Source organism: Cheilinus undulatus, linkage group 2 (genome assembly GCF_018320785.1).
Source record: "Cheilinus undulatus linkage group 2, ASM1832078v1, whole genome shotgun sequence".
In the NCBI taxonomy this organism is placed as follows: Eukaryota; Metazoa; Chordata; class Actinopteri; order Labriformes; family Labridae; genus Cheilinus; species Cheilinus undulatus.
The window spans coordinates 55,537,726-55,553,657 of NC_054866.1; the positions used below are offsets into that span (position 1 = coordinate 55,537,726).

The following is a 15,932-nucleotide window of genomic DNA, read 5'->3' on the forward strand; positions in this document are numbered from 1 at the left end:
TGTTTGCCCTCACCTGTTTTAAATATCTCGTTTGGCCTCACCCATTTTACCTATGTCTCGTTTGCCCTCACCTGTTTTACCTATGTCTCATTTGCCCTCACCTGTTTTACCTGTCTTGTTTGCCCTCACCTGTTTTACCTGTCTCATTTTCCCTCACCTGTTTTACCTGTCTCGTTTGCCCTCACCTGTTTTACCTGTCTCGTTTGCCCTCACCTGTTTTACCTGTCTCATTTTCCCTCACCTGTTTTACCTGTCTCATTTTCCCTCACCTGTTTTACCTGTCTCATTTTCCCTCAGCTGTTTTACCTGTCTCATTTGCCCTCACCTGTTTTACCTATGTCTCGTTTGCCCTCACCTGTTTTACCTGTCTTGTTTGCCCTCACCTGTTTTACCTGTCTGGTTTGCCCTCACCTGTTTTACCTGTCTGGTTTGCCCTCACCTGTTTTACCTGTCTGGTTTGCCCTCACCTGTTTTACCTATGTCTCGTTTGCCCTCACCTGTTTTACCTATGTCTTGTTTGCCCTCACCTGTTTTACCTATGTCTCATTTGCCCTCACTTGTTTTACCTATGTCTCGTTTGCCCTCACCTGTTTTACCTGTCTTGTTTGCCCTCACCTGTTTTACCTGTCTGGTTTGCCCTCACCTGTTTTACCTATGTCTCGTTTGCCCTCACCTGTTTTACCTATGTCTTGTTTGCCCTCACCTGTTTTACCTATGTCTCATTTGCCCTCACCTGTTTTACCTGTCTCGTTTGCCCTCACCTGTTTTACCTGTCTCATTTGCCCTCACCTGTTTTATCTGTCTCGTTTGCCCTCACCTGTTTTACCTGTCTCATTTGCCCTCACCTGTTTTATCTGTCTCGTTTGCCCTCACCTGTTTACCTGTATTGTTTGCCCTTGCCTGTCTTCCTGTGTCTGATGGCTCTCTTTCTATGTAGTTTCTGTTTTCTCTGTGTCTGATGTCATTTCCGTTGTCAGTTCCCAGCTTGGGATTTCTCTCTCTGTGTATTTTCCTGCTTCTCCTATGTCTCCAGTGTCCCCTCGTCTTTTTGGTGAGCTTTAGGTTTGATACTTTTGACTTTTTTGGTAATTAAAGACTTATGCCTATTGTTTTGGTCCTCTTTTTGTTTCATGTTTACCAACCATCACACACTAGAGCCTGTGACTTGGGGATTAAAAAAAGATCAACAAAAACAAAAGGACTCTTCTTTTCACTTGACAGGGGTTTTTTGTTCTACATTTCTTGTTATTTTTGTGATAACTACACTCATTTATATTTAAAACAGACATATTGATGATGTTTTTGATGTTTTGTTCATGTTTGAATAAAGTTATTTTCTTCTCTCTCTTCCTCTGGTAGAGAGACAAACCTTTAAACATCAAGTACTTTCCATTGGAAGGTCGTCTGGATAAAATGTTTTTCCCTTACTATGGAAAGAAAGCTCATGTGGGTATAGTTCTCATTATTGTTTTCCATGTTGTTATGTCATCAACTTTCAGAATAAATGTTGACTTTTTTTTGTAAATGCCAACCTAACGCCAACCCAACCATCTCTGTTTGCAGCCTGACTACGTGCAGCCCGTGGTCGCTGTGCAGCTGCTGTTGACTAAAGAAGACTACGATGTGGAGCAGACTGTGGAGTGTAAAGTTGAAGGGTCGGACCTTCGTAATAATGATGACCGGGACAAGTTTCTGGGTCGAGTCATTTTCAGGGTTAAAGTGTCTGAGTAGGCAGACCTTTGACTCGCCACGGAAACCACAATCAGAAAAGAAATCCTCGATCCAGACACCTCAGAGTCCAGACCTGGTCTGATCCTTGGTGTCTGAGGCTGGTTCTTCTGGGTAAGACTCTATAGGGGTCAGATCTGTATCTCAGAATCCTATTCACTTGATCCTGGTTCACTTGCTGTTCCTTGGTCCTTTGTTGACCAATCAGAAACCAGCAAGATTCCAGTTCAACCAGTTCAGACCAGTGGAGCAGATCAGGTCTGGTGTGGAAGCATGTGATCCAGAAGCACAAAGATGTTGTTTTTACATGTCCGTTGTGATGTCATAAAAATCAGATCCCAGCAGGCAGTAACAGGGCAGCTCTCAGTATGTTTCTATGGTGATATAAACAGTGTATTTATCATGTTACTGTAATGTTATATCAACGTAAACATGTCAGTCTAAATCAAATGTCTCACAGTCAGACTAACACTCTGAGATAACATGGCTGTAGATCGACTCACTCTGTATGTTTACATGTAATCAGACCCAAACTGCTCAACAGCCTCCCCTAACCCTACTGAGCATGCTCCACAGCCTCCCCTAACCCTACTGAGCATGCTCCACAGCCTCCCCTAACCGTACTGAGCATGCTCCACAGCCTCCCCTAACCCTATTGAGCATACTCCACAGCCTCCCCTAACCATACTGAGCATGCTCCACAGCCTCTCCTAACCATGGCTGTAACTGGTGAGTTGAACTGCATGAATGCTTAAGAGTCTGTCAGCCTCCAGATGGTGTTCTGACACTCAAACCAAAAGTGAAGTGTAGAATATGTTTGAAACATACGGTGCCAAAATGCTTTGGTCATGTTTTTACCGTTCCACATGCAGTTATTAGCATTTTGCTAACTTGTTAGCATGGTCAACTGGGAGAAGATCAAAAGCACCAAGCTGAACGGCGGCATATTTCCACCTAATGTTGCTGAGTTGGACGTGGTCCATTGATACATGGATACAAAAACAGCCCAGTCCAATACTCCAATGAAGATATAAGCATACTCTGACTGTAGTTCACATGTAAACGTACTGAGACTCAAACTAAAGTTTACTCCTCTTAATTTTGGAAGCCTTCTCTAGACTCCAGCAGTGCAGTAATCAAATAACTCTCCTCAGCATTTTTATGAAATCTATAAGCACAGCATTCCAGTCAAGATCATTGATGATGTGACCTGATACTGACCAGCATTTTAGCAAACCATTTGCACTTTATATCCAAGGGTCCAGGGTTTTTCTATTGGAAATGATAAATAGTTTCAAGATCAATGTTAAAATTGTTTGTAGCAGCACAATGTTAGGATAGAAATCTGATTACTGACAGCTCAGTACATCTCTATATCTCAGCTGAACCTTCATGATTATGCAACCAGCTGCCAAAAGAGGTTTCAGCTCAAATTTTACAAAGATATTCAATGATGACACTGTGAAGCTTAAAGCTGCCACCATCCTCTACCTGCTGAGAACCACCTGTCAACATCAGCTTTATACCTTTATTCCTGTCCACACCACCCTTATATGTTTAAACCTGTCTACACCACCTTTATACTTTTAAACCTGTCTACACCACCTTTATACTTTTAAACCTGTCTACACCACCTTTATACTTTTAAACCTGTCTACGTAACCCTTATGTGTTTAAACCTGTCTACATCACCCTTAAACATTTAAACCTGTCAACACCATCTTTATACGTTTAAACCTGTCTACACTGCCCTTATATCTTTAAACCTGTTTACACCACCTTTATACGTTCAAATCTGTCTACACCACCCTTTATATGTTTAAACCTGTCCACACCTCCCTTATATGTTTAAACCTGTCAACACCACCTTTATACATTTAAACCTGTCTTCACTACGTTTATAGGTTTAAACCTGTCTACTCCGCCTTTATACATTTAAACCTGTCAACACCACCTTTATACATTTAAACCTGTCTACACTACCCTTACACGTTTAAACCCGTCTACACCACCCTTATATCTTTAAACCTGTCTACACCACCCTTCCACATTAAAACCTGTCTACGTAACCCTTATGTGTTTAAACCTGTCTAAATCACCCTTATACATTTAAACCTGTCAACACCACCTTTATACGTTTAAACCTGTCTACACCACCCTTATATCTTTATACCTGGCTACACCAACCTTTATACGTTTAAACTTGTCTACACCACCCTTATATCTTTATACCTGTCTACACCACCCTTATACTTTTAAACCTGTCTACACCACCCTTATATCTTTAAACCTGTCTACACCACCCTTATACTTTTAAACCTGTCTACACCACCCTTATATCTTTATACCTGGCTACACCAACCTTTATACGTTTAAACTTGTCAACACCACCTTTATACATTTAAACCTGTCTACACCACCCTTATACTTTTAAACCTGTTTACACCACCCTTATATCTTTAAACCTGTCTACACCACCCTTATACTTTTAAACCTGTTTACACCACCCTTATATCTTTAAACCTGTCTACACCACCCTTATACTTTTAAACCTGTCTACACCACCCTTATATCTTTATACCTGGCTACACCAACCTTTATACATTTAAACTTGTCAACACCACCCTTCCACATTAAAACCTGTCTACACCACCCTTATACATTTAAACCTGTCTACACTACCTTTATAGGTTTAAACCTGTCTACACTACCTTTATAGGTTTAAACCTGTCTACACTACCTTTATAGGTTTAAACCTGTCTACACTACCTTTATAGGTTTAAACCTGTCTACACTACCTTTATAGGTTTAAACCTGTCTACACTACCTTTATAGGTTTAAACCTGTCTACTCCCCCTTCTATATGTGCAAACCCGTCTACTCCACCTTTATACTTTTAAACCTGTCTACACCAACCTCTCACATTAAAACCTGTCTACGTAACCCTTATGTGTTTAAACCTGTCTACACCACCTTTATACGTTTAAACCTGTCTACACCACCTTTATACGTTTAAACCTGTCTACACCACCTTTATACGTTTAAACCTGTTTACACTACCCTTACACGTTTAAAACTGTCTACACTACCCTCATATCTTTAAACCTGTTTACACCACCTTTATACGTTTAAACCTGTCAACACCACCTTTATACGTTTAAACCTGTCAACACCACCTTTATATGTTTTGACCTGTCAACACCACCTTTATATGTTTAGACCTGTCAACACCACCTTTATACTTTTAAACCTGTCGACACAACGTTTTTACGTTTAAACCTGTCTACATCACCCTTATATGTTTAAACCTGCCTACATCACCCTTAAACATTTAATCCTTTCTACACCACCTTTATACGTTTAAACCTGTCTACACTACCCTTATACCTTTCAACCTGTCTACACCACCTTTATACACACACCAACCTGTCAGCAGCATGTTGGAACTGTGAGCAACTTATCAACACCACCTTTGTAATTGCCCACCCTCTTTTCACCACCACTCCATTTAACCCTTTAAGCCTTATCTAACAGGCCTCACTTATTTGTCCCCCATAAGGATGAGAAGAACTTTCAGCACCACTAGTTCACCCACAGATGTTTCCACCTGTTCATAGTTTGTCTATAATTTCAATTTTAGCAGAAATGTTTGTGTACATTTTCCTTTTTTAGAAGAATAAGACTTTATAAATATTCTGTATGGATTCAATAGACCTTTACAACCAAAAATAAAACTTTGAAATGTGAAATTGAGTCAGTCTATTCATTATTAGATAGTTTTGTTTTCACTTAATCTGATATGGATTTTTTTATTTAATTATTTTTTGTTTTTCATTAAAGATGAACCATTCTTTAACCAGATTGATGCTGAGACCTGGATCAGGACAGGACTGAGTTTTTCCATAGATCCTTTCTAATGTCTGTGATCTTAACAGGAACCCCCATGTGTGATAATGGATTGATCGTTAGTATAGTGATATTGAACAGGATGAATTAGGAAATGACTTATCAATGGAACAGTATGTTTCTGTGGTTATGGCGTGTTCCCGACAATGAGCCAACTAAAAGATTAACAATTATTGTCTGAAGTAATGGAGATGACTCTCTTCATCATGAAATGTTTGGCTCCCTCATATGGATAGCAGGGGAATTACCCCTGTAGACTCAACCTTCTGCTATATCTGAAATGATGATATAGATAAGATGAAGGGGATAAAATGAAAAAAGGTGAATGTGGCTGAGCTCTCTCAAAGACCAGGGATGGACTGGGGCTAAAAAACAGCTCTGGACTTTGACTCAGCCCGGCCCACAATAATCGGTGCGTGGAAACTCATCAACGCCTGGCACACAACGCTGAAGTTGTTTAAATCAATTAAAGACAGTTTCATTCTATGATTCATTCTCATTTCATCTTCCCCCTATTTGATACGTAATGATGGAATGGATTTAAAAAAAAACATATTTTATGTATCCAATTGATTATAACAGCATATTATATCATCTATTCCATGCAATCTTAAAATTACATTATTATTAATCTTAATTAATTTATGCAGTAATCAATCTTACTGAACAAATAATAATACCACATTTTAATGGAAAAACACCACTACAAATGTAACTCCTGTATTCAGGGTCTTTAAAGATTGTAAGTATTATCAGAAAACTGGAATGTTACCAAAAACTTAAAAAGTAAAAGCACAACAGTCCCTAACAGTTTTGTACTATTTTTTATATTTCTTAATATTACTTCTGCATGTGTCATTTTACAGCTGAAATGTTTAAAGTGGAGCTGTTTTAACTACTGTAATCATTATTTCATTTCATTTCACTTCATTTTTTGCATTGTACTGAACTACATAAACTGGGTGGGCTATAAATAAAAATGTAGCAACCTGAAAGATATTTGCGAACATCAGCCCTAGAAAGTAACTCTCTTTCTCCCTTTCTCATGTTCCACCAGCTCATCCCTCTGTCCCTCATCATCACAGGTGGCCGTACCATGCTGAGGCTGCACAGCTGTATGGCTCCCGTGTACGGTGTACATTTTAGGACATCCTCAGGTCTCAGAATGAGGTATCAGTCATCAGGAAAACCTCTGTCATTTATCAGACCAAACAGACTCAAACTTTTTTCATTATTTAATAATGAAAAAAGAGCCAAAAACTATTTTTACCTATGAAAGGTTATTTCCAGTTTCCTTGTTTCAACCATACGGTGTAGTGTGCAACCGTATGCAGCACAATGTGCAGGCATCCTTGTTGTTTTAGTTTCGTGCCATCTACAACCATGGAATGCCCCGACACTTTTGCCCCCACTAGCTTAGCCTCACCGTAGGCATGCAGCTCAAAGGGGCATGTCGTATTTACTCTTCTATATATATCTATGACTTCCACTACCAAAGATCCACTTCCACTACTCAATTATCATCTTTGCTGCTACTATTACTTCTTCTTCTGCTCCTTCGTCTTTTTCCTTTCAATAATTGCCGGTTATGGGCGGCTGGCATCCAACTTGCATTGCTGCCACCTACTGGACTGGAGTATGAAACAGTAGATTAGCTGGGAAAAACTGGTGATGACTACGTGGTGGTCGCCGGCCTTCCTGGCATACCAGCCGTTCTGTGATTCTCCAGAACACACAGATGGCCAGTCCGCCTCTCTCGAGGACACTCTCAAAGTTTGCAAAAACACCAGTGTAGTCAGAAGATTTCAGTGAAGGAGAAATTGTTTATTTCCCTAAATAAAAAAGTGCAGCAGAAAAATGTAAAAAAAAAAGAAATATGAGCAAAAAGAAATAAAACTACTATTTGTAAGTAGTGTAAATAGTAGTTTTATTTCTTTTTGCTCATATTTCCGTCTATGAGTGGTCATAACTTGTGATGTGAAGGTGCTAGGAACTTGAAAATTGTGTCTACCTCCCATTATCACAGATGGGCTTTCATGGATTAAAGTTCTCTGTCGCCACGACGGATTTCCGTCATTTGGAAAATTAGAGTGGAAAAAACTACACGTTACTTATTGATGTCTCTGTGAAGTTAACGTACTGTTGAAGAAGACAGGGTTGCATTTAATGAACACACTGCAGCCGAAAAAACACGCTAGTTTGATGGTTCATAATAAACAATCTTCTGGTTGTTATGTTGAGGGCGGAGGCATCAATGATTTCTGCTTGGTCCAGGGCTCGGGTTCTGTCTGAGTTTAGTGCCAGCAGTAGGCTACCAGGTTGCTGGTCTGAGAGTCTCCGCTGCTGTTCCTCAACTCATTCTTTAAACGACGCAGACATCACAGCTCACTGATGTGACAGGAAGGGTCAGAGATATGGATAGGAGTTTAAATAAGTCTATAAAGGCATTCAGAGGTTTTTGCCTTGTAAAACCAAACTTCTCCTGAGTGGTATTAAAACAGCTGCACTCAGGATGACAAATGTTTTCCCTGCATAATTGTGATGCAGACATGGTATCTCGCTTTTGAGAGCAACTCAGTTCAATCTCTTGTCTGATTTAATCCCTGGTTATTACAATCTATAATGCCAAAGTAATATCAACTGATTTTATTTACGTATGTTTTAATTTTATGTTAAAACATAACATAAACATGTTACAAGGACAGCATATTTTTGCCTGACCTGTTTAGATTACTTGCAAATAATTCTCCTTCTAAGGTAGCTAATTAACCATTTAGTGTGCAAACATGCAGCACTCATTAAATGGTACCTACATCTAATATTGGATCGTTTCTCTTTATAAACATTACAGCAGCCTATATATCAGTTGTTGGTTGTACTGATATTACAAAAAAACAATTGTGCGGCCCACAACGTCTCGTTGGAGCAAATCCGGCCCCTACCCTAAATGAATTTGAGACCCCTGTGCTACAGCCTCCTCCACTGCAGGAGTCAGAGTCCCAAAACCTGTAGCTCATTCAGAAAGACCCCAGAAATGGGTGTCACTGGAGGCATTTGGTTTCACTGCCAAAAAGGAGAAGAAATGAAAAGCAGGATAGCCGTTTACACAACTGCACTTAATTGTTCTTAATTGTTGGTGCTGCTCTGAGTTTTTGTTTTTCTGTATGGCTGTTCAAAGTAAAATAAATAACTTGCACTGAAAAGTTATGGAGACTGATGTTGCCAAAGACTTTATGGGGGACTGTATGTGGATGAGAAGCCACCCTCTGTGTCCCACCATCCTGTTAAAGCATTGTTTAAATGGGCTGCTTTATTGGAACAGCTCCATGTGTGTGCGTGATCAGAGCTCATTGAGGTCTGTATGTGTGTTAATCGGCGATGACATCATCATCATCAGTGATCACAGAGCAGTTACACCTGTGACAGAGAGAACAGAGAGCCGGTTTTGGTGATTTTGCTTGTAAACACAGTCTCTTTCTTGTCTCCGTGTGCGAAAATTGTACATGCTATCATCAAACGAATTTTGGCTTGAGCATCTGCAGTCTTGGAACTAACAGTGATGTTCTTTTGGTATTGATTGTGTGAGAAATGTGGCCAAGGGGGTGAGCAAAAAATGGGCATCTTTTTGACTCTGAAGGCAAATGTATCAGATTCTGTAACACTGCAGCAGATGAGAGAGATGTCAGCATACTTGGGACAGTTGGTCCTCTCATGCCAAAACTTTGCATGATATGGCTTTGGTTCTTGGATTGACAGTAGCAGGACAAGATTTTCTCCGCTTTTATATATTTTTTAATGTGTGTGGTGTTAGATTTGTGGCTGTAGTCAGTAGTTGTTCACAAAATTGTCATTTGATGTGTCAGGTCTACCAGCCTCTGGAGTGATGACATCACCCACTCTAGCAGGGTGATTTTTAAGCATTTTCACTCAACGCACAGGAGTTTTGAAGACTCGCCTATTGAAAACTGTAAACCCCATCGTCATAACAAAGACATTCCTGAAGACATGACAAAAATACCTGCATTTTAAAGTTTGAATGATCTCTGTAGGTGAAAGTATGGCGAAGCAGTAGGGGTGGTGAAAAACCCTATTTTTGTGGTTTCATCGTCCCTCTCCCCATTTATTTCTAATGGGACTTTTCTCGCAGTTTTTTGCGAATAACTTTGCAAAAAATTGGCGAATCTCTTAGAAAAGTCAAAGCACACTGATCAGGAACAAACCACACGTTTTGATGTATAATTTGCAGGGGTTTTCTCAAAGCCCTAGGAGGGGTAGCGTGGTGAAATTTTGTCCGCAAGATGAAGAAAAAAGAAAGAAACGCACGGAAAAACAATAGTGGCTTGCGGCAAAGCCATGAGCCACTCTCCTCCCATAGCTTTGCTATGAGGAGGAGAGTGGCTCGTGTCGTTGCCCCGAGCCCCTAGTAACCCAGACATTCAGGGAATTGCAGTGAACAAGTGTACACATAAGCTTATGCTATATGCAGACGATATATTATGGTTTGTCTCCGACCCGCTCCAATCTGTCTCAGCACTTCCTGGTAACATCGAAGCATTCTCTAGGTTATTCGGGTACAAAGTGAATTGGTCTAAGTCAGAGGCTCGACCCCTGACCTCATACCGCCTGAAAACTTTATTTCAAGCGAGGATCATTTCAATGGACTAATGAGGGAATAAAACATTGAGGTATTATTTTCCCAAAGCAAATAGATTGAATATTGGAAAACAATATTGGCCCACTTTTCTTTACATACAGAGAGGTGGTATTCACTTTTTTTGTCTTTATGGGGAAAAATCAATGTTCTTAAGATGAACTGTATCCCAAGGATAGATTATTTGCTTCACTATCTACCCATTGCTGTACCTCGCAAGTTTGACCACAAAGGGTTTGACCACATCTGTAAAAAGTTCCTTGTGTGGTGGGGTGGGCTTCAAGGATTGTTTTCCCCTTTAGCACCCATAAAAGCATTGTCAAGTACAAATTGAAGTCTCATCCTATCATAACCAACCTCTACAATGTAGGGAAGAAGGTTTCCCAAGCCTGTCGTCTGGATATTTCTCTAAATTCTTCATCTTGTATTTGGAATAACCCAAAGTTAAAAATTGAAATATTCTCTTTAATGGAGTCTATGGATAGAAAAGGGAATTATAACATTGGCAGATTTATATGAGGGAGAAAACCTAAAATCATTTGAGAGGTTGGTTCATGAAAATGACTCGCTGAGGAGCAATTTCTGTAAATATCTACAACTCCACCTGCTGGTCACTATCATGGGGAAAGGAAGTTCACCTGCAAAGTCAGACCTTCTTTCTCAGATTATAAAGGTGATGCATCTGGGACATGGGGCCTCTGTTTGTTATGCTATGATTTTTAAGCTGATGGTTCCAGTGTCAAATAACCCCTGACCTGCAAGTTTTTTTTGTTTTTTTTGGGAAACTATACATTTTGAAAAATAATTATGTGATATCTTCATCAATTTTAAAAAAGAGCATAGTTGGGGTAAAATACCTGTCCAAATATCAATCATTTGTCATGACATTGCTAGATTTGGCTGCTCAGATGAAGCCAAACTGGTACCCAAATAAAGAGTCGTTTGGGAGCCGAAAGAACCGACTGTTTTTGCTGAGCCGAGCCAAATGATCCTGATCACTGAAAAGAGCTGGAATTCCCATCACTAGAAGGGACTTTCCTTCATTTATTATGGGCCTGCCCCATGATCCGTAGATACTGGCTTAAGGTTCACAAACGTCTTAAAAATATCACTAAGATTAATTTTGAATTTTGTCCAAGGTTATATGTTCTTAGTGATCCACATCTAATAAGTCAATCTAGGGCAGGAATTTTATTCAGACAGGTATAATGGGAGGAAAACAAATTCTAATGAGAAACTGGAGGAACTCAGGGGAGCCAGCATAAAAACATAAATGTATATCAGCAGGATCTAACCCCACATTAGATGCTTGATATGAATATTCAAGTTTAATGTGAAGTCCAGATAGAAAACTAACTCTAAAGACAGTGATGGTCAATACAAGACAGAGTTAGAGGTCAGAATCAGACAGAGAACAGCCAGCCTCCCTCTGTGTTTTTACTCACTCATAGACTTTAATGCAGAGCAGCTGCTTTATTATTGGGACTTTATTAGCCTGATGCTATCGAGTCAGTACAAAGAAAGGAGCTCTTTAACAACAACCCCAATTCCAAAAGGCTGGGGCCCTGCAGAATGCAAACACAAACAATCTATGTAACACATCTCAAAAAAGCTGGGACAGGGCAACACAAGGCTGGAAAAGTGGTACTAATGAAAAACAGCTGGAGGAGCGTTTTACAACTAATTAGGTTAACTGGTGACAGATCAGGAACATGACTGGGTATAAAAGGAGCATTTTAGAGAGGCAGAGTCTCACAGAATCCAGAAACAATGCCAAAGCTCATTTAAAATGGACTGAGGCAGAATGGAAAACTGTTCTGTGGTAAGCATAAAACTCTTATAGGAGACTAGAGCTCAGGTTTTCTCTTCTTCTCCTTCTTCTTCTCTTTGTGAAACACCTTTCCGTCCGCCTGCTTCCTCCAGCTCAGTCTGACGTCCTGTGTCACCCCTTGATCCCTCAGATTCTGTCTGAGCTGAGAGACACAAACATGTGGTCAGTTACATCCAGCTACTGCTAACGTGGTCCTTATCAGGAGCATGGACTGGTATAAAGAAGGATGACGTGTCTGTGCCTGCTGTACTAAAGTGAAGCCAAATGACCATGTATGATGGTCACTGACATAATAACATGGTGCATGTTTCATTTGGTTTTACTAACTTTAACACACTAAAAGTGAGGGAGACCAACATGGCCCCATCAGCCTGATAGTTCCTATATGTAAGAAATGTTTTGATATTCCTGCTTTAGAATATAATCTTTATTTTTATCTTGTTTTATTGCACATAGGAACAATGAAAAAGAAAAGAAAATAGAACAAGAAACACAATCTATACAGTAAATGATAATTTGGAAGCCAGTAAAGAAATGTGCAGAAGAAAATGGAATACATTAGTACTCTACAGATTATCAGAAAAAAATATTAAAGGAGATAGTAAGAAAAATATGATAGGAGAAAAAACAGATATAAAACAGTAAAATAAATAATTACAGCAGAGGATAATCAACTCTCAGATGGTATAAAAGAATTTCTCACATTTGGGATGTTCAGGACCAAAAATGGACACCACACATAAATAGCAATAAAAATATTATACATTAAAAAGTCCCCTTTTGGCACTAATTCTTTAATCAAGATCAAACCAATTATAAATGTCAAATATTAAATAATTTTAAGGAATTTAACCCTTTAAATGTCAGTTTAACTGCAAAACCCTGATGTTTTTTATATTAAAAAGAAAATATTTTTCATAAACCACACCCAAACTGAATTTTCTTTAAGGCATCATCACAACCTTGTATTATGTTAATAATGAGCAACAACTTTTATTTTTATGCATTCATATTTTCTTAGATTTTAAGATTTAATGAGAGATTTGTTATACTCGGGGTGTTGTGACCATAAATTGACAGCATACAGCAATAAAAATGTAACACAGGGAAATGCTCTCAGTCTTTTTGGGCCTTTTTGAGCTCAAGATCAAACTGGATAATAAAAATAATAGATAGATTTTTTCAATTCAGGTCAAACTTGATAGTAAACATCAGAAATTAATCCATTCTTAGGAATTTAACCATTTTGATTCCAGTTTAAGTGGAAAAAACCTGATTTTTCTGATGCAAACAACTTCAAATTTTATGTTTTTATTATTATTATTATTATTATTATTACTATTATTGTTATTATTGTAAGATTTCAATACATTATTACGCTCAGGTTGTTTGTGACCAAAAGTGGACATCATAAACAGTAGTAAAATATTATTATACATGACTTATTTTTAGGAACTGAACCTCTTTAATGCCAGTTTAACTGCAAAACCCCCAATTGTTCTACTGTGAAAATAAATAAATAAATAAATAAATAAATAAATAAATAAATAAATATGGAAAAATCATATACCGTATACAATTTGGATTTCCTTGACAGGGATTATCACAGCTCTGAATATGTCAACAATATGAACAACAACATTTTTTTATTTTTTTATTTCAAGACTTAATAAATTGTTACACTCAGTTGGGACCATACATAAAAATCAATAAAATCTTATACATACAAAAAAATCTTGTTTTTTTGTTGCAAGATTTTTTTCATTTAAGATCAAACCTGATCATAAATATCAAATATTAATCTAGTTTTAAGAGTTTAACCCTTTCAGTGCCAGTTCAAGTGCAAAATAAACAACAGGAAATCAGGAAAAAGTGTGCAGTTTCACCTCATGGTAAATACAGAAAAAGGCCAACATTTGATGATGAACAGGAAAAACTACAAATTTAAAGACTCAGAAATGAAAGCCTGATGTTCTTAGCATGAACACAGTCTAAATAATAAAAATGACGAAATAAAGCCACACAATAACCTCAACACCTTCAAAGGGTTAAAGGTACAATGTGTAGAATTTGGCTGCATTTTGCTGAACAGAAACGGTGTACATGGGATATAATGTTTATATATCTATGTGAAGTATGTTAAAATAAGTGCACAATCATCCCCTTAAAACTTTTGTTTTCTTTTTACAAAATTAGAAAAAAGCTTTTTAAATTTACATTACCGCGGGTCGCCCTCACAGAGGCTGCCATATTGAACCGCCATGTTGTCTATGGCAATGTTTTGGGGACAGAAAGAGCGAAACGCGATTTTTAAATACAAACCTGCCCGCCGGTCCTGAAAGCTACCTGGAAGGCAGGTGGAGAAGAAGACTGACCTATAATCTATAAAAATTATGGTTACAAAAAGGAATGAATAAACCCTCACCTCGTCACTGCTGTAAATGATGTCCGGCTCACGATCCTTTTTGGTCTTCACAGGCTCTCGTCGCCTAGTGATGTGACGTTTTGGCAACAGATCGGCTCATTCTAAAATCTGAACGCTAGATGTCGCTAAAATGCCAAATTCTACACATTGTACCTTTAATGATTAGAATAATAAAGGTTTACCTCCTTCAGGATGTCCTCCAGCACGGCAGGGTCGTTCAGATCCAGAGAGGAGCTCTGCTTCACCAGCCTCACCTTGATCACTTGTTTGGAGGCTGGTGGGACTTTAAAAAGAAAGTTCATGAACAAATCAACATTGGTGATGGATATTCATCTGGATTCCTACAAACATCCTAGTGAAACAAGATAATCGTGCCAGTTTTGGTTCTGATTCCCTCTTTATGACCAGCGTCAGCAAAGGACCGCTCATCTGAAGGTTCTAGATTTTCCTGTGATGGGAGGTGTGTGTGGAGTGGTTTTACCCTCCCTGATCTGCTCTGAAGATGATCAGAGTTGCTCTGATCTAAAACATTTTACTAGGGGTGCACCGATTGCAATTTTCTGGCCAATCACCGATCTTTAAAAAGCCTTACCTATTCTATTCAGAGACTTCAACTCATTCAAAATGCTGCTGCAAGAGTTCTTACCAGAACCAAAAAATCTGAACATATCACGCCAGTCCTCAAGTCCCTCCACTGGCTCCCGGTCCAAACTAGGATTGATTTTAAGATCTTGTTACTTGTTTATAAAGCACTGAATGGCCTGGCACCTCAGTACATTAAAGACATGCTAATTAGCTATGCACCAGCCAGAACTCTCAGGTCTGCGGGCAGTGGTCTTCTGTCCATACCATGCATAATTTCCAAAGGAGAGGAGGCTGCTTTTGGCTTCTATGCACCAAGTAAACAGAATGCCCTGAGAGCGGCTCCAACAGTAAACACTTTTAAAAGCAAGCTGAAAATCTTACTCTTTGCATCAGTTTATGGGTAGATCATATTGCTTGTTTTACAGTGTGGCTGTACGTGTGTGTGTGTGTGTGTGTGTGGGTGTGTGTGTGTGTGTGTGTGTGTGGGGGGGGGGGGGTTGTAGGTATGTGCTTGTATGCTTTAATCTGTGTGGCGAATGTGTGATGGGTGTGTTGTACTTATTTGTCTTTCTGCCTTCGTTTTTCTTCTGTACCTTCGTTTTTTGTTTTTAACTTGCCTATGATTGTGAAGCACATTGTGTTGCCTTGTGTATGAAATGTGCTATAGAAATAAAGTTTGACCTGACTTGACTTGACTTCCCTGCTGATTCCGATTTTGGCCGATACCAATTTTTTTTTATAACTGACAGCATACACCTTAAACGTTCCAGTCTTATTTGATTGAATAACATTGAACAATACCCGTG

The 15,932-nt window shown here is 38.9% G+C and overlaps 2 protein-coding genes across 2 annotated transcripts in view; one reads left to right on the plus strand and one right to left on the minus strand.

Moving 5' to 3' along the window:
• The window catches only part of LOC121526607 (sodium/potassium-transporting ATPase subunit beta-3-like), a 33,051-nt gene extending 27,609 nt beyond the window's left edge, over positions 1–5,442 (plus strand). The window contains exons 6-7 of the mRNA XM_041813257.1: positions 1,360–1,446; positions 1,564–5,442. Of these exons, the coding sequence (XP_041669191.1) occupies positions 1,360–1,446; positions 1,564–1,731 (255 nt within the window). The 3' untranslated portion in view covers positions 1,732–5,442. The remainder of the gene's footprint in view (positions 1–1,359; positions 1,447–1,563) is intronic.
• Positions 5,443–12,132: 6,690 nt separating this feature from the next.
• Positions 12,133–15,007, minus strand: LOC121517377. Its single transcript, XM_041799083.1, has 2 exons — positions 14,724–15,007; positions 12,133–12,258 (listed from the first exon to the last, which is right to left on the minus strand). The coding sequence occupies exons 1-2, from the start codon at positions 14,841–14,843 to the stop codon at positions 12,133–12,135; spliced, it is 246 nt and encodes an 81-aa protein (XP_041655017.1). The 5' UTR covers positions 14,844–15,007.
• Between the last annotated feature and the right edge of the window lie 925 nt (positions 15,008–15,932).

What these genes read in the sequence shown, in the direction of transcription:
- LOC121517377 (XM_041799083.1), bottom strand. Translation starts at nt 14,843, where the DNA reads ATGAACTTTCTTTTTAAAGTCCCACCAGCCTCCAAACAAGTGATCAAG. An exon ending in TGGAGGACATCCTGAAGGAG is followed by an intron (nt 12,259 to 14,723) that starts GTAAACCTTTAT and finishes TGTGTCTCTCAG; the next exon opens with CTCAGACAGAATCTGAGGGA.